Below are 20,172 nucleotides of genomic sequence, written 5' to 3'. Positions count from 1 at the left end.
TCTGAATGAGCTGATCAGCTTTTGGCAAGGTTCCTGTTGATCAGAGTTTGAAAGCACTGCCCTGAGGTTCTCTAAAGTTTCAGGATCATTTTGATAAAGCCTAATAACACAACATGGAATCTGGCACGTTGAAGATTTTTCAATGTCTCCAGTGGACACGACAGCTGATGAAGCCACAGTTAGACCTTTTTGGTTTATAAACCCTTATGGCTCTTTAGAACACTGCTAAATATAGACCAGAGAGTCCTACAAACAACATGCACTCCTACCTGCTGTCGTATACGAGGATTCCAGCGGATGTAGTATGTTACCCAAAGCTCTAGGTGGCGCATGCTGGCGACAGGATAGAGGACTCTGCCCGACTCCGGAGTGTAGAACGGATTTAAATACAGTTCTGTCTTACTGTTGACTAAAGACCACAGAGACACCGTCTTCAACCTCAGCTCCTGCAGGACAAACACAGTACAACAGAATCCATAGAAGCACAGAAGAAGAGCAGAAATACTGCACGTAGACAACAAAAATAATTTTTGGTGAGGATGCAGCTGACATTAACTACAAAATCCATTTCTAACTTGCACTGAATGTTCTACTTTCTTTCAAGTATTCTTTCTGGAGCAGCCTGGTGAAATATGGGCCCCGGTTTGGCCTTTACCAGTTAATGGGGTTGTCAACACTGAGGCACCTACACGCTGGATTGTGCACAGATAAAAGTGCAACATTGTCAAAATGTTACTGCTACATCTTGTCTGAGTCTTGCTAATTAACCTGTAGCAAGCTTTCACCACATTTGGGACATAATTCACCATACAAGAGTGTCACTTGTGATTACAGTGTGTTTCCTGCTGTGCGCATATTAAAGTGTTGGCATTTGTGGCTACAGTGTGCTCCCTGCCTTACATGTGTTAACAAGTCAAGACATGCATATTGATGACTTCCCCTCAGTGCCCCTGTGGGTTGTGCAAACTGATGTCTGCCAACAGGACCCCTGTGTGGGTGTGTATAAAGATGTTCCCTGTCCTGTTTGTGTATTCCTTCTGTACATACAACAAAGCTTTCTCTGTCAGACCCCTGTGAGGTAACGGCTGGGGCCAAGCTGTATAAATGTCTGTGGCTTATGACTAAAGCAATATGACTATGACGACGATGAAAGACCGTGAGAAATAAATGACATGCACTTGTGTTGCTAAAATGGAGAAATTCTGTCTCCTTCATTCATCACGTCTACAAACTGTTAATTTGGCACAAAGTCATTCCAGCAGTACGCAAGGATCCTCTAGAGTGTTCTAGTACAAAACAAATCCAATTGCCAACTTAGGCCACTGGTTAGCATCCAGGTCTCACAACCAGTAAGACAGAATCCCGGAGTTGGACCTTAGTTCCTTTGCAAAGGTATCAGCATCTGTCCAGTGATCTCATGTAAAAGCCATTGATTGTCTCTCAATTCAGGGGCTGCACCCTTCTAAGACTGCATGTGTTGGCCACATACATTACAAATGGCGCAAGCAGGCGGCTCCGAGGAGCGGGACAAATATCTCTGTTTCTGTACCTGCCTGTTATTCTGAGTTTTGGACAATAAAACCTGCGTTTACTCGATCCAACGTCTTGCTCATTGCAACGGGGTTTCTGACAAAAACCCACAGACGCACAGAGAAACACTGCCTTCATTGCGCTTTGTGCACATGTATGTCTCACGTTTTGGTCTCGTGCACTCTCACAGTTGTATAGGAAGGTTCCAAAACGACAGCTGAAGAGATGATCCAAGATTGTCAGCAGAAGGCGCTCATTAAACTCAAACGCTGTGGGAAACTGGGAGGAGGTAAGGAGGAAGGAGACAAGGGTAGAGAGGAGCAGAGGAAATGAGGAAACAAACAGGAAACTTGATGAATTTAAAAAGCATCTGCAGTTAATTTTTTTTCATATTAAAAACACTAATATAATTTTGATAACTGAATCTACAGTTCAGATGATTTAGTTTTAAACCATAATCCAACAAACTACACTTCATATATTATACTTTCTGCACCAAAACATTGCTTTAGTAACCTTTTATCTAAATATTTGTTCTTGTATCACAACTTATATTGTCATCGCAGCACTGAACAGCGCTATCGCACAGACCTTCCTCATACCGCGCAGGCGTAGTCTGGTGGGCATCAATGACCGTGAACTTTGCCAAAAGGAATCAGAGCTGAAACAAACCTGTTTAGTCATCTGCCAAACGCAGTCGATGAACTGAAGAAAGATGGGTGATCGATCCTGGTCTGCGTGGTTCTTGTCACCGTGACCTATTCTCTGTGTGCACACATTAAAAACAGAAAATTAAGCATGGGAATGGAAACTAATTTAAAAGCCACACAGCACTGGAGAGTGAAACTAGCAAACCACAGCACAGTCACATTTCTTAGACTTTCTACAGCAAAAGCTACTAAACTTGGGAGGGTGAGGGTGATGCAGACCCAATGGAGGGTGAATAATAATAATAACCTTTATTTAACCAGATAAGAGCCCACTGAGATTGAACCTTTTTTTTTTTTTTTTTTTTTTTTTTTTTTTACAAGGGTGACCTGGCCAAGAAAGGCAGCAGCACATGTCATAATAGACAGGTTAACATCATCATGAGAATAATAACAAATAAAATACATGGAATAAAAACAATCAGCTTGGTCACTGTGATGATGTTTAGGATAAAACAAATTCTAATTTAGAAACACAGGCACTGTGCAAAAGAATTCCATTCGCGAGTTCTTAAAATAGAGCGGAAGGTGTTCAAAGAAATCAACCCAGACAGTTTTAATTCAGACTGGAGGACATTCCAATCAGAGGGAGCAGAGAAACTCAAAGCTTTCTTTACCATTTCAGTGCGAAGACGAGGTACACGGAAGTACAGCATGCCATTTGAGTGCAAAGCATAACGGCTTTCAGATCTCCGAAGTAAACCGGATAATTTGATCAGAACCAGTCCAAAAAGACTGTTGTGAACCAGAGTCATCCAGTGTGTGTAACGCCTTACAGTCAAAGAGGGCATGCCAGCAATGGCGTACCACTCACAGTGGTGGGTGAGGTGGCTACAGCCAGGGAAGGAGGAGGACAGCATTTCTATAACACCTTTCCATCCAGCAGATGCTCAAAGCATTTAATGACACCTCACATTTACTTCCCCAGCCAAGATTTAGTGTTTTATCCAAGTGCACAGGTGGGTAGCATAAGTGGGATAACTACTGTCCATTTGCAAATCTAGATTTGGTGTTGGAGATTTGATGATGAATTTAAAGCCACTGTGATGGGGTGGTCTAAACGGCCATATGTATAACTTCTAAAGTGGCTTACACTGTGTGGTTATTACACATGTAGAAAATATCCATGCATGATACAAATGTCAATGCACATACATCTGTAATATAGCATGTTGTCGATATGAGCTACAAAAGTCTCATTCAGTTGTGCAGTTTTACTTACAGAGGCAAACTTGTGTCCCAAACTGATCCATTCCTTCTCAATAAGCACCTAAATAGGAACAAAACCAACAGGTGGAGCTCATGCAAAGAATTCAGGAATGTAGACACTCTGCACCCGAAGACTCCACCACATGATTTGACTGATTAACTTCTCAGTAAGATCAGGTGGTCAAGTCCACAAAGGCAAAAAAACAAACAAAAAAACCTGATCCAGTTAAACATTTAAATTAACCCAATACACCACCCAATATTGTAGAACCGATATTTGATACAATTAATCAGGTAGTTATTTTCTTCTTAAACTGTGCTTAGCTTGTGTATGAGTAGTTCCGCATAAGGAAGCCTGTCCGGATCCTGACCTGGAATCCTCTGAGAGTGCGGTAGTGACTGTCCAGCATCAGCATGGCCAGTGAGGTGAGCTGAGCAGTCCGGTCCCAGCCGTCACTACAGTGAACTACCACAGAGTTTCCACTGGAAACTTTGTCCGCTACCTGGATCGCTCCCGATAACACCAGCTACAAATAAACCCAAACAAAGGCAGGCATTAGACAAAGGATCCAAAGGTTTGAATCGAACTTCTAATTGTTTGTTTGTTTTTTGGGGGGGTTGTCTGTTAATTTTGAGTATCTGTCACATTTAACCCTCTCAAATCTTTACACAAAACTGAATATGAAAGTAGCGATCTGTGAGCAGGCTGATAAAATGATACATCCTCTGCCACACTATTTTATTGTTTTACATATTGATGGTAGTAACACATTTGTGATCAAACGCTAACTGATCAACTTCTGTTCTGAGGAGCCCAACGCCTCCTTGAAGACACTGGACCAGAATGGTTTTCCTTCATGCACATCTTCAAACATAGTGAAGAGTCACTGAAATCCAACAGATTTCAGAGGAGTTTCATTTACAGGACAAACAGACAAACTGAGTGACCACAGTTTACCTTAATATGTTCCAGCCAATGTGTCGACTCCAGACTGGACAGCCAGTGTGACTCTTCCACATTGGGGTAAACGATATCTTTTAGTTTCTTTAAGGATTCCCTCATGACGTGGATATTCTGGATATCGAGGAAGACGAGCTCTGCGTTTTGGTACTCATCACCCTCATAGCCGCCTCCAGTGGCCTGGAAATGTGAAGATGTTACCATCAGTGACATGGTGAGTAAAATTAGCTACTAAATTAGTAGTTCTCAACACTTCTAATCCCACCGCGTTATCCAGATCCACTGCCTCCCATCTCTTGACTGTCTGGGTTAATCAAAAGAGTGGAACAAGCAGGGATGGTAAACCTACATATGTGGAGGTCCCTGAGGATTAGGGGTATGAAACGCTGATGTAGACTTTAGATTATTTGCTTCTTTTCACATCTTAAATTGAATGCTTTTGGTTTTGGACCCTTTCTCAGACAAAACTATTTTAACATGAGACCTTGAGATGTGTGAAAATCTGTTGGGCATTTTTAATATTTCATAGACTAAACAGTTCAATCATTTGCAGCCACAGATGCTTAAATAAAATATCTAATAAAATAAAAAAGGATCCAATTTTACAACCATATAAAAGGAGTGGAAGCACCAGTAAACTGAAGACGTGGGCCTCCATTCTCCCGCAAAGGTATCAGCATTGCCAGCACTTCTGTCGAGTAACCGCACAACTCCATAGGACTTTCTGAACTCTGCATTCAGTTAGTGCTCACAGAGCTCAGATGCAGTCAGTGGTTGACTTTTTGCGTGTAAAGCCAGAATGCACCAGTTACTGAGTGGCAAGTAACTGGGGCTAAATTCTGTTAAGAATAATGCTTGCAAGAACCATTCCTGACACAGAGAGCTGTTTAATATCCCTGCAGTTGTTACAACCAAGGTGACCACCTTTTGTGTGGGACAACACGTCCCTTTTTCCAGTCAGTAGAGATGATACCCGTGACCCAAAGATTACATACAATGACAAGAGAACAGCTTCTCTGCCTATCCAGGGGTACTCGGCTCCAATGCCTGCAGATCCCTGGAGTTCCACGCTCTCAAACATCTTATGGCCGCTGTGACTCATGAAAATTTAGAGGTTCAAAGATGACTGAAAAATCAGTCAAGGATACTATGTCCAATAACCTCTATACACCAAGGAGCCACTTTTCATCAAAGTGCCTTTGTCTATCAGTTGGACTCAGTGGGTAGGACTGCACACAGGTCGGTCAATCCTTTGTTACCACTTGCTTTTCCTAAATTCTGTATTATCTCTCACTGCTACTAAAGCTATAGCCAGTGCCATCTAAAGCTATGACGCCAGGAAAGATATTTTAATGAAAGATTGAAAATTAGAATGAGCTTTTAATGCTGTGCTGACATCTGAACAACAAAGAGAAAATTTAAAAGCTGTTGCTATTCTGACTGGAATGATGAAGAGGAAGAAAAGAGGATTTCTGAAACAGGACAAAATGAGCCAAATACATCAGCAAATGAATCACTCTTCTTAAATGTACTGTGTGGGCAACATCTAGCAGAACAGCTCCACTTTTATATTTATATACCTGATTTTCTGCCAAGCAAGTGATGTGTTAGCCAGTGTGTGTGTGTGTGTGTGTGTGTGTGTGAGAGAGAATGCAGCATTACTGAAAACAAGAATCCCCATTTAAAAAAAAAAAAAACTGGGTAGCATCAATTATTGTAAGAGAGCTCTACTACTCAGACAGCTAGGGCCATCCCCTATGGCCCCCTGAACGCTTAACTAAACAAACCAGCTTTTAAACATTCCCAAGATGACCAACAAACACGATCAAGATGGTCCTAAATATAAAAACATGTCTCAAGACAGGTACTGAAGAGGCCGCCAAAATGGCCGCATTTATGTTATTTTGTTATTTCTATTGTTTCTTTCTATGATGCATTTTATGGAAACTAAATGTGAATGGAAACTGGTCATTTTGGAAGCTAAATAAACAGATGAATAAATAAAACTCATGAATGAAATTAATTAGGTCCAGTTATATTTACTGTGACCTAAAACTATCTTCTCATGGAATATTTTTTGATAACTAGAATTTTCATTAAAAAAAATTAATGCATTTAAATGACAACATATTTCACAACCATTTTGAGTAACATCTTGAATCACTGGCTTGTGATCCATTTTTAGTTTTGGGAACATCTTAATAATATTCCTGGGTTTTCTAAGAAATTAAAAAAAAATGTTTGGTTTAGTTCGGGAGAAAATGCAAACGGGGTGGTCCTAGCTCAACTACTATAGCTCCTTTAGCCCCAATAAACCGTTTCTTCCTGACCTTGTTGGCCACAGCGTTGACACTTGGCCGAGCATCATAGATGGTCAGCTTGGTGGTGGCGTTTGCTTCTCTAATCTGGTCCAGGTAGCGTTCGTCATCTTTGTTCCTTTTACCTGACATACCAACGAGCGGCTGACTGCACCGAACGATCACCGCCTGGTTTTCTCTGTGGATCCACGATAAAACCTGAGAGGAGATCAGACAAAGCACCAGAATAACACTGAAAAAGAGACAGGGATGGCCAGCACAACATACAGGAGAGCATCAGTTGAAACATAAACATCACTACAGCGTGAGAGACCAAAGAAAACACAAAACAAAGGATTTGGATGACCAGTAAGTCATCCGACTTACCGAGTATTTCTCGGAGTACAAGTCACAACTGTCCAAAAACAAACAAAAAACACCTCTTGAAGGTGGTACTACAACCAGCATGTACAACATCTGCTGTCTTCGGTCTTAAATAAGGTCCATCAGCGTTTTAGTTATTTACCTAAAAATTTAACTAAAATGCTGAGCCACTCCTTCACAATGTGTAGTTCACTCACAGATTTATTTTTACAAAGCCAGACAGGATTACTGCTTACTGAGCTGATTCTTTTACTTACAGCTTAATTTAATAAATGATACGTTCCATGTTCACTGTAATAAACTGGAAGCTCTGAGTCATTCTGCTGAAAGGTGCGACCTGCTCGAGGCGTTTTTAAGTGCTGCCGACACAGAAACCTGAGCTTGCCGTCTGTAAGGTCATCACTCACCGGTATGCGTCCTCTTGACCTGAAGGTAGCGACTCTCTTGAGGTCTTCGTCCTTACTGTTGGCGGGGACAGCCAGCACCGTGGGGTAGGTGTCGCACAGCTCGTAGCTCTTATTGACAAATGTAATACGCCACTTGTTATTCGGCAGGCCCTGGAGGAGGTGAAGAGAAAAATCAGTTCAGCTGGCCTTCAAAGGAGATGTTCACCAAAATCTTATGCACTCTAATGCTGCGTTCACACATAATGATGACAAGTCACAAATGACAATAAGTATACATTCTTGGCCGCTGATCACAAATGCGATGATTTGAGGCAGAGGCATCAGGTGTCCTCGGGAACTGCTGCAAAACCTGTTACCACACGTTATGATTAATGGCACGTGTTGCTGGCGAATTATCAGGAACATGGTCAAGAATAATGTTCCACGCTGTTGGGTGCTACTGCATGTAATAGCGCATCGTTATGTTCCGTCACAGTGTGAATGAGGCAAATTGTCTCCACACACACACACACACACATACACCCATATTCATCCTACCATCAGCTGCTGAACAATTCAGATCGCTCCAGTTTGCTCCTCAAAATCTAGATTAATCCACAGAAGAACTTTGTGATTGCATGCTTAGTTGGGCTCTGTGCCATGGAGTGGCGCAGGAAGGAGGAGACAGAGAGAACCAGATGTGTGGCTCCACGCGGCTCTCGTCTCACGCGTGGAACACCCGCAGGAGCGCCCTGATAAGCATTAGAACGAGGCTTTTTAGCCGACTTGGCGTCACTGTCCTCCATCATACTGCTTCAATGAAACTGAATGCGGTGCAGCAGGGTTTAATTGTGCGCACGTCAGAGAAGAATGCTGTCACGCTCTATTAAGTATCACCACTAATCAAGATGGATCAACACGCTCAGTTGCGACCTCCATGATATGAGGCGAAATGAGGGTGGTGTGTGACATTCGTGGAAGATTTTTTGACAGCCAAAAACATGGTCCACGAAAATCACGCACTAACACGTGCTATTAAGAAACCTATTCAGATACATTAATTCACGTTAAGAAAGTCAGGAATGTGCCAAGAATGACACAAATATGACATTCGTAACGCGTCCTGCCTATGTGTAAACGCAGCATTATATCCAGGGGCAGGTTTTAAGAAGCAGGACTACGAGAGACAGACGGAGACTCAGGCTTAGTACTCCAACGTTAGTCAAAGACTAAAAGTGGTGGCATGCCACTGAGACAGACTGGGCAAGTTAGACCAGCTAACTCTAGTCCAAAGGTTTCTAATTTAGGCACAATCCCAATCCCACAATCCCTACCACTTCGCCCTTTCCCTTCATTTTACACATTCACATTCGTTAGTCCTGGTCTAGGGCCAACATGGATTGTGTAAGATTGTGTGACAGGAGGCAAGAGAGGGTTTTTTGAGATTGCCAGAACCCTCTTGTGATATTCGATTGTTGGGCAAACAGATCTCATATCTGAAAAAGATAATGATTTTATTGTATTTGTACCCATAAGGCAGCCAGTCGTGCATTTCAGAAGAATGAATAACTAACCTGCTGCATGTAAAACAGAGCCGACATAATGTTCAGAGGAACACATGAAATAAGAAGAAAATATAACCATATTAAAATGACATATTAAAATGACTGCATGTAAAAAAATTCAAATATGAGATCGTTTTACAGCAGAGAAGACACTATAAGACTCTTAAGTTTCAAAATGCTTCAAATTTGTATTGTTTCCCTGTCAGTGAATTGTTTATTTAGTTAGTTTTAACAAATCTGTATTGGGGTTCCCCCCAAGTCCTCAAACATGTGGCTGATTTTGAATGAACAAAATATTTCAGCAATATGTGTTTGACAAGTCAATGATTCCACTTTCCATTTTCAAAAGTGCTGTGCAAAAGAGGGAAAAGACAACTGCTACTTTGGTTTTTGGTTCCGAAACTTGAGTGAGAATCCTTTCCATGTTTTAAGTACCACAAACAGGAATCCACTAGTATTTAAGTTTTAACACTCAAATCTTAACCCAAGAACATACAACCAACCTCAATTATGCCTTTTTTTTGTCATGTTGATGTTGAATTTTGGCAGCAGGGTTTCTTTTTCGAGTTGTGAGTGTAGGTTTCAGTGTTGGTGATATTTTCTCTTGTCTTCCTTTAGACATTGTTTCCACTCGTGGGTGAAGAGAGGTTTCACATTAAGAGAATGTGTGTTGAGGAATGTGAAAACAAAACCACAGCAAAGATGTTTCCAACTTATCATTGGAAACATCTGAAAATTCTGAATATTTGTACGGCAGGTACTTGGGTAGACTTCTTTTTTTTAATTAAAGATTTTTTTAAGCTGGGAACCTTAGAACGCCTCAAAGGATGCTGAATTTAACTCACTGGTCTAGTGAGTGTCACACTATGACTGAGCCAAAGACTTAACGATTCCTAAAACCGGTGTCGCCGACCAAATGGTCCCCCCCTAAAAATTGGTCTGCCCTGCCTTCACTGCGCATGCGTCATTTTGGACCACAGCAGCTCGTCTGAGACTGAGTCTCTACACCCACAGCAATCAAATGGAATAATGTAATTATTAACCAATAGATGACAAAGTAAAGCCTCTTAAATCTGGGCCCCAGAAACCAAATTACTTTTGATACATTTTCAGCATCTCCTGGAAGAAAAAAAAAATCTCAAAGGAAGTGCATATTTAAATGATTCTAGATTCAACCTTTCACTTGAACTGTCAATGATGATGTTGAAATAACAGAATATGATGTGGAAGTAGGACCTGGAATGATTTTCCTTTTCATTGTAAACCAAATTACGCATTAACTCAGAACAATTAAACTACATGAAATTCATGAAGACTGAAAAGACTGTTAAAGCATTTCAAAAACCACAGCTAAAGCTTGTAGAATATTTTCAAAGTCATGGTAAAATATCAATAACACACCTTATAGTAAAAAAGTCACTTATTTTTATGTAAATTACTGTAAATCCATTCATTCAAAGCCACAATGTCTTTTTTTTCCAATGAAATAAAGTCTACATTAATAAAAAGTCAACTTCTATTCTTGTGTAAATTCCTGAAAATTCATTCAAAGCCATTTCTGTCTGGAATCGTCCCTGCTTTGGTGTTTGAGCAGGAAGAATGGATAATGTTTATTTATGCAGAAAACACGACCACAATGACAGGTAAAAGTTTTATCAGCATTTTTTTAAATGTCATGTCGTCCTCAGAAAGAGAGTTTAAGTGCATTTGGGTGGAAAAAAAAAAGTGTTAGTTGTTCACGCAACGCGGATCAGCTGTTTTTAGTGAGGACACAGAGTGGCTTAGACTTTTAAATAAAGGGAAAAAAGCGTTAAAATGTCTTGTAAAGCTCCGTGCAGGTGTGCTGTCACTGCACTTTGAGAGATGACAACTGTTTTTTAACTCAGAGCTGCTGCTGAAAACCGCGGAGGAAAAGCTCACAGCTCGCTGAAAGAGGGCAAAGTGGGCAGTTCAGTCAAACCCCGACCTTCTGCTCATGAAGGAGCCGCAATGCAAAAATAATAGTAACGCACAGTGACTTGGAGAAGTAACTTTAATCTGGTTACTGATTTGGAAAGAGTAACGCTTTAAATTACTTGTTACTGAAAAAGCGGTCAGCGGTTACTAAGTAACGCATTACTAGCATTACTGAACACATACAACCCCTGGTAAAAATTATGGAATCACCGGCCTCAGAGGATGTTCATTCAGTTGTTTAATTTTGTAGAAAAAAGCAGATCACAGACATGACACAAAACTAAAGTCATTTCAAATGGCAACTTTCTGGCATTAAGAAACACTATAAGAAATCAAGAAATAAAGATTGTGGCAGTCAGTAACGGTTACTTTTTTAGACCAAGCAGAGGAAAAAAATATGGAATCATTCAATTCTGAGGAATAAATTATGGAATCACCCTGTAAATTTTCATCCCCAAAACTAACACCTGCATCAAATCAGATCTGCTCGTTAGTCTGCATCTAAAAAGGAGTGATCACACCTTGGAGAGCTGTTGCACCAAGTGGACTGACATGAATCATGGCTCCAACACGAGAGATGTCAATTGAAACAAAGGAGAGGATTATCAAACTCTTAAAAGAGGGTAAATCATCACGCAATGTTGCAAAAGATGTTTGTTGTTCACAGTCAGCTGTGTCTAAACTCTGGACCAAATACAAACAACATGGGAAGGTTGTTAACGGCAAACATACTGGTAGACCAAGGAAGACATCAAAGCGTCAAGACAGAAAACTTAAAGCAATATGTCTCAAAAATCAAAAAATGCACAACAAAACAAATGAGGAACGAATGGGAGGAAACTGGAGTCAACGTCTGTCACAGAACTGTAAGAAACCTCCTAAAGGAAATGGGATTTACATACAGAAAAGCTAAACGAAAGCCATCATTAACACCTAAACAGAAAAAAACAGGGTTACAATGGGCTAAGGAAAAGCAATCGTGGACTGTGGATGACTGGATGAAAGTCATATTCAGTGATGAATCTCGAATCTGCATTGGGCAAGGTGATGATGCTGGAACTTTTGTTTGGTGCTGTTCCAATGGGATTTATAAAGATGACTGCCTGAAGAGAACATGTACATTTCCACAGTCATTGATGATATGGGGCTGCATGTCAGGTAAAGGCACTGGGGAGATGGCTGTCATTACATCATCAATAAATGCACAAGTTTACGTTGATATTTTGGACAATTGAAAGGATTTTTGGGGATGATGAAATCATTTTTCAAGATGATAATGCATCTTGCCTTAGAGCAAAAACTGTGAAAACATTCCTTGTAAAAAGACACATAGGGTCAATGTCATGGGATAGGGTCAGTATCAATGAGCAGATGTGATTTGATGCAGCTGTTAGTTTTGGGGATGAAAATTTACAGGGTGATTCCATAATTTTTTCCTCAGAATTGAGTGATTCCATATTTTTTTCCTCTGCTTGGTCTAAAAAAGTAACAGTTACTGACTGCCACAATCTTTTTTCTTGATTTCTTATAGTGTTTCTTAAAGCCAGAAAGTTGCCATTTGAAATGACTTTAGTTTTGTGTCATGTCTGTGATCTGCTTTTTTTCTACAAAATTAAACAACTGAATAAACATCCTCCGAGGCCGGTGATTCCATAATTTTTGCCAGGGGTTGTATGCACTACAGTCTACAGGTCAACATACCTCATCATCACATCAGACAGCAGGAGAGGAGCTGTCCAATTCACAGTGGTGCTGAAATGACTACAAAATCATTTTTCTTGCAAAGTCAAAAGTGCAGCCCTACATAATAAACCTTAAGGCAGGAAGAGATGATAATAAAATGAAGCCTACAGCATGACAAGACAGAAGAGAGATTATTGGGGGGGGGGTGACACTTTTTTAAAAGATCTTTCAACAAAAAGCCCTGGTCCCACCAAATAATGAAGGATGAATAATGAGCCATATAGCATGTTTTTTTTTGGTACGAGTCCAGTTATTCAACAATCGTGGGAGAATAGTGGCTCTTAGAGGCAGAATATTCTGCTAACGAGGCTCATCTCTGAGCGTGGCACTAATTTCAAGAAGTTCAAAATTTAGCAACAACAGCATGGGGCAGTTTGTGTACGTTACTACGAGGACAAATGAGGATTTTAGAGGCATGTTTGTGGTGAGGACGAGGCTCTGTCCTCGTAGACCTGGCAGCTACGAGGACAGGACAGGATATTTTGAACAGGCTCAGCCCTCTTGTGCACTACAATCCAACCTGCTTTGTGCACCGGATGCTATATATAAAATAATTATTTTGTAGCGGATTAATCATTTTCTGCCAGTTTGGATGTTGAAAACACCTCTAATCGCTTCTGGAATCACAGAGAACCACTTCATTTGCAGCTTTTTTCCTCTCCGTCTCGTGCGCTGAGGTGGAGAACATATTTGGAACAGCCTAAAAAGTAATTATTTGTATTTTAATAGCTTGGCAAAACAGTTGCATGTTCATTCCTTCTTTATAAGCAGCTGTAAAATAATTTTATGATAGATTTAACATCTTGTTACAATGGATCAGCTGAGGCGCACTCTGTGTGCGCTGACGCAATGACTCACACTCAAGACAAGCATTTAGGAAGAATGCGAGCTGGCAAAAAGAGTGATTTTGCAGAAAATAACGGAGGAACACAAAGTTAAAAGTTGGATCACCGGTGTCAAAATAAAGCCAGCGAAAAGAAGCACAGAGACTACTGTCCAGTTCAGTTCAGTTCGAGCTGGTCTATGGATGTGTTTTGTTTTTTTTGTTTTTTTTTTTTGGGGGGGGGGGGGGGGTGTTGGGACGTAATCCACACAGTTGCAGGTGTATATAATTAAAGCAGCTACCTCATTGTGGTGTCTTTTTTTGTCACAGAGAGCTGGGTGAACACACAGAACTGCTGCATTTACTGACTCTGGAACACAGGTGAACTGCAGCCTGTCCTGCTGAAAGATGAATGGCCCCCCCAATCTGAGGTCGAGAGCGCTCTGATGCAAGTTTTCATCCAGGATGTCTCTGTCCATTGCTGCATTCATCTTTCCCTCAATCCTAACTAGTCTCCCAGTTCCTGCTGCTGAAAAACATCCCCACAGCATGATGCTGCCACCACCATGCTTCACTGTAGGGATGGTGCCTGGTTTCTTCCAAACATGATGAATGGAATTCATACCAAAGAGTTCAATCTTTGTCTCATCAGACTAGAGAATTTTGTTTCTCATGGTCTGAGAGTCCATCAGGTGCCTTTTGTCAAACTCCAGGTGGGCTGCCATGTGCCTTTTACTAAGGAGTGGCTTCTGTCTGGTCACTCTACTATGGTGGATTGCTGCAGAGATGGTTGTCCTTCTGGAAGGTTTTCCTCTCTCCACAGAGGAATGTTGGTGCTCTGACAGAGTGACAATCGGGTTCTTGGTCACCTCCCTGACTAAGGTCCTTCTCCGCCAATCGCTCAGTTTCGACGGACGGCCAGCTCGAGGACACAATCCTGTCTTGGAGGTCTACAAAGAATTCCTTTGACTACATGCATGGTTTGTGCTCTGACATGCACTGTTAACTGTGGGACCTTTATACGTAGACAGATGTGTGTCTTTCCAATGCATCTCCAGTAACCTGAATTTACCCCAGATGGACTCCAGTTAAGCTGTAGAAACAGCTTAAGGATGATCAGTGGAAACAGGATGCACCTGAGCTCAATTTTGAGCTTCATGCCAAAGGCTGTGAATACTTACGTATGTGATTTTGTATTTTTTTTTCTCTATTTTTGTAATAAATTTGTAAAAATCTTTAAAAAAAAATTCCCGTGATCATTATGGGGTACTGTGTGTAGAATTTTGAGGAAATAAAATGAATTTCATCCATTTTGGAATAAGGCTGTAAGATAAAATGTAAAAAAAAAAAAAAGTGAAGTGCTGTGAATACTTTCTGGATGCTCAGTACGTACGTACGTACATAAACTTTTTCCTCACCTGTCGTCTAAACTCGTCTATGGGTTTGTAGATGTTCCAGCCATTTTCCTCGTACTTCTCCTGAGTCAGATATGCAAACAGATTCTATATGGGGAGAAGTCAGAGGGTGAAAACACAGACAGAATTAGAGACTATAATGGGATTGTGATGAACAAGTTAAAAGCAGCTGGTTGAAGGTCACATGGTTCATTATTCTGGTGGAAAAAGCCAGCAGACAGAAAAGAACAGTTGCTTTCATAGTGACACAAACATATTTCAAGGACTACATTTAGGGCGATCCCCACCTGTTGCCAAGTGCAGGTGTCCTGGAAAGAACTAAAATACATTTTTGCTCCAGTTAACTTTGGTATAAAGTTATTATAAATGAACAGAACTGAAATCACAAAGTAACCTACAGGGACTTTAATAGACAGTTCTGGTGACTCTTGTTTTACATCATCTGTGTTATATGAACTGTCAAAGGAAAACTTCAAAACTGAAATGAAGAATTCTTTACCCAAACAACCCGTACTTGTCACTCAAGCGAATGACCAAAGCTTGTTGCTGCTATGCACATATTAGACGCATCGCCTCCACTGATGCCCTGCATCAGCTGCTTCATAGTTAGGGCAGATATTTATTTTATCTCTAAAATCATGAAAGAATAGATGTGAAAATAAAGTGTCCCAATTTAGTGCATGTGTATGACTTATAAAAAGGTTTTGACATTGATCTAATTTTAACTAGGTCACAAGCACTGGTGTATAAAACTGTCCAAGATTTTGGTCCTGAGAGCATGTTTATCATCTGGAAGCACTGACGAGTTATCAAGTAGACAAGGTTTACATTTTGTGTCATCTGATCCAGTGCTAACATGGCATCACACAGAGATTTGCTGTTTCTTCACAGTTATCGTGAAATAAGGACCTTCTGGAATGGGAATATCAATGGCATGTAATCTGGGTGCGATTGGATTTGATTAAATAAATAATAATAAAAAAATCTGTGTAAACTTTAACTTGCATTTGAATGCCTTCAGTGGCCACATTTCAGGCTGGCTTGTGTTATTTTACACTCATGTATGTGACGAAGGGAGACAAAAGTTTCATTATTTACAACTAGAACCCCTGTAAGGGGATGATGGGACCCTAAAAGACTCAACATGAAAACAATACGTGGAAGCCTTGACAAGTTATTAGTCTATAGTTGCTTAGCTGCAACATTTGTCTCTGTGTATTTGACAATTCCTTGTTGTGCTTTGGTTATTTTACTTTTTTGGCCACCCCACCGAGTCTGGTCTGCTTGAGGTTTCTGCTTATAACCAAAAAGCACCTGAGGGTAAAGGGTAAACTTCATGAATGAACAGCGGTGGGTGAGGTTTAAACTTTATGTTGTGATCGGATGCTGCAACTGAACTGAACACAACTTCGGTCAAGTGGGCAAAACTGGTTAAAAGAATTATGGGGAGTCTTAAGAGAAATGTACAATACTGGTCTGTGATAAATACTTTTAATGCAAAATAGAAGATGACTTTTAAAAATCAAGGACCTCTTGGTGCACAAACTACATGATAACAGACACTGTATGTACCTTTGATCTGTAACATTTATGCTCATGATTAAGGCCGTTCTGCCTTCAGTACCATTTGCATCTGTGCCGCATACATCCCAACGAGCGGCCTCATAAATAGCAGAATGACCACCAGCAATGAAAACAACGCTGGTGCACAGATATTCGCTTCAAATCACTGCGACCTGGATTATGCTCTTCCCGGGTTTCAACCAACAAGTCACTAAAAGTGCACGGGACAAAGAAATTAAGACACAGGATAAATGCTTTGGTAACATAAAAGATGCACATGCTGCTCCGCTCAAAGTGGGACGTTAACACCATCCAGCTAACGCCCACTTTCGGATGTGCACTGAAAGTTAACAAACCAGTTTTAACCACAGATTGAGATGTTTTCCATCAATCAATCAATCAATTTTATTTATATAGCGCCAAATCACAACAAACAGTTGCCCCAAGGCGCTTTATATTGTAAGGCAAAGCCATACAATAATTACGTAAAAACCCCAACGGTCAAAACGACCCCCTGTGAGCAAGCACTTGGCGACAGTGGGAAGGAAAAACTCCCTTTTAACAGGAAGAAAACTCCAGCAGAACCAGGCTCAGGGAGGGGCAGTCTTCTGCTGGGACTGGTTGGGGCTGAGGGAGAGAACCAGGAAAAAGACATGCTGTGGAGGAGAGCAGAGATCAATCACTAATGATTAAATGCAGAGTGGTGCATACAGAGCAAAAAGAGAAAGAAACACTCAGTGCATCATGGGAACCCCCCAGCAGTCTACGTCTATAGCAGCATAACTAAGGGATGGTTCAGGGTCACCTGATCCAGCCCTAACTATAAGCTTTAGCAAAAAGGAAAGTTTTAAGCCTAATCTTAAAAGTAGAGAGGGTGTCTGTCTCCCTGATCTGAATTGGGAGCTGGTTCCACAGGAGAGGAGCCTGAAAGCTGAAGGCTCTGCCTCCCATTCTACTCTTACAAACCCTAGGAACTACAAGTAAGCCTGCAGTCTGAGAGCGAAGCGCTCTATTGGGGTGATATGGTACTATGAGGTCCCTAAGATAAGATGGGACCTGATTATTCAAAACCTTATAAGTAAGAAGAAGAATTAAATTCTATTCTAGAATTAACAAGAAGCCAATGAAGAGAGGACAATATGGGTGAGATATGCTCTCTCCTTCCAGTCCCCGTTAGTACTCTAGCTGCAGCATTTTGAATTAACTGAAGGCTTTTCAGGGAACTTTTAGGACAACCTGATAATAATGAATTACAATAGTCCAGCCTAGAGGAAATAAATGCATGAATTAGTTTTTCAGCGTCACTCTGAGACAAGACCTTTCTAATTTTAGAGATATTGCGCAAATGCAAAAAAGCAGTCCTACATATTTGTTTAATATGCGCACTGAATGACATATCCTGATCAAAAATGACTCCAAGATTTCTCACAGTATTACTAGAGGTCAGGGTAATGCCATCCAGAGTAAGGATCTGGTTAGACACCATGTTTCTAAGATTTGTGGGGCCAAGTACAATAACTTCAGTTTTATCTGAGTTTAAAAGCAGGAAATTAGAGGTCATCCATGTCTTTATGTCTGTAAGACAATCCTGCAGTTTAGCTAATTGGTGTGTGTCCTCTGGCTTCATGGATAGATAAAGCTGGGTATCATCTGCGCAACAATGAAAATTTAAGCAATGCCATCAAGACGACAGCAACAACAACAACACTGAAGGCACTGCAGAGGTGATACAGGATACTTTCACTTATGTAGACACTATAGTCTAATAAATAAACAAATAAAAAGCAGATAGATATACCAAAACATGAAATGCAATATCACTCTTGAAATAAAACAATACAACAGATGGAAAAAACACCAGAACACTGATATAACGGAGCTGAGAGCAGTTCAAAAAGAACTAAGGAAAACTAAGAGAAGCACAAGAGTAACATCGTCTGCAAATCAGAGAAGCCTATGCTAAACTAAGAACTCCCAAAAAAATGGACATACATTTCTTATAAAATAATACATTTTGCTTGGATTCAGTTTTATGTCATACTGAGATGTTATTAACACCCTTCAGAGCACAGAGCTGCATTTTCTTGGACAAACACCAGGGAATAAATAGAACAAGCAAACAATGGAGGGTGACCGCTCCCAATCAGCTGCGGCGGTGCGACACAAAGTCCGATTGAGTGCAACACCCAAAGGCAGACTGAATGCCATCCACACAGTGCGAGCACCTTTATTCCTGCTTAAACTGCCTTAGGCTTCATGTTTACTTCCCATTTACTGATAATAAACATGAGCATGCCAACATTAGGCAGGGCGCCACGTTTTGGTTTCAAAATAAAGCTCCTGTCGAATGTTAAAATGCTTTAGTTGTGAGTCACACTTGTGGAAAACCTGTTATCGGTTTGACACATTCTGCTTTCTGCTGCACGTGTAGTTGTCCTCATTTGACTTTAACGTCAAAACGTACTGCAGCAGAGCTGTAAAAGTTCAGCGATGAGGCTCACGGCGTGCCTCGTAAAAGGTGCGTAAAAAGTCGCTCTGTTCGAGTCACTGTAATATATAACCATGACATAATTATGTCAAAAGGCCAGAAGGGAGGTTGAAAGACATGAAGTCAAATTCCAAGTCAAACTCCTACTATGTGTCACGCCAGGGGGCGGAGCTTCCTTTGTGGCTAGCTTTTCAGAGTGTACTTAGGGAGGTTCAAGAACCAGCTGTCCACACTGAAAGGATCATATCCCACGCAATGGTTTTCTATATTTTTCCTCACTGACGGGATTCATTTATTTTGTTGACGTTCCGCCTCAGTCAGGAAAAGAACAGAATAAAAAAAAAAACTTCAACAAGCAAAAACAGACAACAGACCAAAGTATCCTCGTGCCAACTGGTATCAACTTTTTAAAATATTTTTAAAAAGCTGAGGTGCACCATGGGTTCTCCTCGTCTTTGACAACTCATCATGATGTACCGTGGCATGGTGACGTTAGCAAAATCTTAGCAACTCTTAGAGATTGGTGTTGAAACAGCGTGAATCCATCCATTTCTAAATGCACGTATTCCAGTTAGGAGGAATGTTCTCAGTAGAAGTAATTAAACAGACTGCAGCCAACCGTGCAGACCAAACACCTGGGAAGGAGAGGGTCCGTTCCACTTCAGCTAACAAACATTTGTTTGTCAGACAGGTTTTTGTTTTTTTGTTTTTGTCATCTCCTTTGGCGTTGTTAGGCAGATATTCATGAGGGTTCCTGGAACCCCAAAGTGAAGATTTGGGACCACCGACACGGAGATTACAACATGTCTGGCGTGTGTACAACAGGTGCAGGAATAGTTGATTTCTTTCTAGAAATGAATACAGAAGCTCTTGTGCACAACATAGATGAATGAGGGTGAAGTTGTGTCGAGAAATATCAAAATTCCTGTTGCTTTCAGGAATAGTGGGGGGGATATGATGATGGCAGGGCAGTTGGAGCAATGGGGCTGGCACGAAGGGGTTCATACAAGTCTAAAATGAGCTATTTCAAGACAAAATTCTGTTTATACCAGTACATTTGCCCGTAGCACAGAGGCTGTTGGAGTGCCGTCCAACTTTTTCAGGGAATCCTGTTTTTTGGGGTAGTTGAGTTGTCACATTTGATC

General features: G+C 40.9%; 1 protein-coding gene across 1 annotated transcript in view; it reads right to left on the bottom strand.

Moving 5' to 3' along the window:
• mtm1 (myotubularin 1) overlaps positions 1-20,172 on the bottom strand; it is a 41,603-nt gene that overhangs the window by 6,700 nt on the left and 14,731 nt on the right. Inside the window, exons 7-15 of the mRNA XM_034164539.1 lie at positions 14,980-15,063; positions 7,496-7,645; positions 6,738-6,923; positions 4,405-4,587; positions 3,818-3,973; positions 3,460-3,507; positions 2,203-2,295; positions 1,696-1,809; positions 270-446 (exon numbers count right to left, since the gene is read on the bottom strand). Of these exons, the coding sequence (XP_034020430.1) occupies positions 270-446; positions 1,696-1,809; positions 2,203-2,295; positions 3,460-3,507; positions 3,818-3,973; positions 4,405-4,587; positions 6,738-6,923; positions 7,496-7,645; positions 14,980-15,063 (1,191 nt within the window). The remainder of the gene's footprint in view (positions 1-269; positions 447-1,695; positions 1,810-2,202; positions 2,296-3,459; positions 3,508-3,817; positions 3,974-4,404; positions 4,588-6,737; positions 6,924-7,495; positions 7,646-14,979; positions 15,064-20,172) is intronic.

This window comes from Thalassophryne amazonica, chromosome 23 (assembly GCF_902500255.1).
Source record: "Thalassophryne amazonica chromosome 23, fThaAma1.1, whole genome shotgun sequence".
NCBI lineage: Eukaryota > Metazoa > Chordata > Actinopteri > Batrachoidiformes > Batrachoididae > Thalassophryne > Thalassophryne amazonica.
Note: the sequence above shows the minus strand (reverse complement) of the source record. Positions and strands in the feature narration are given on the sequence as shown.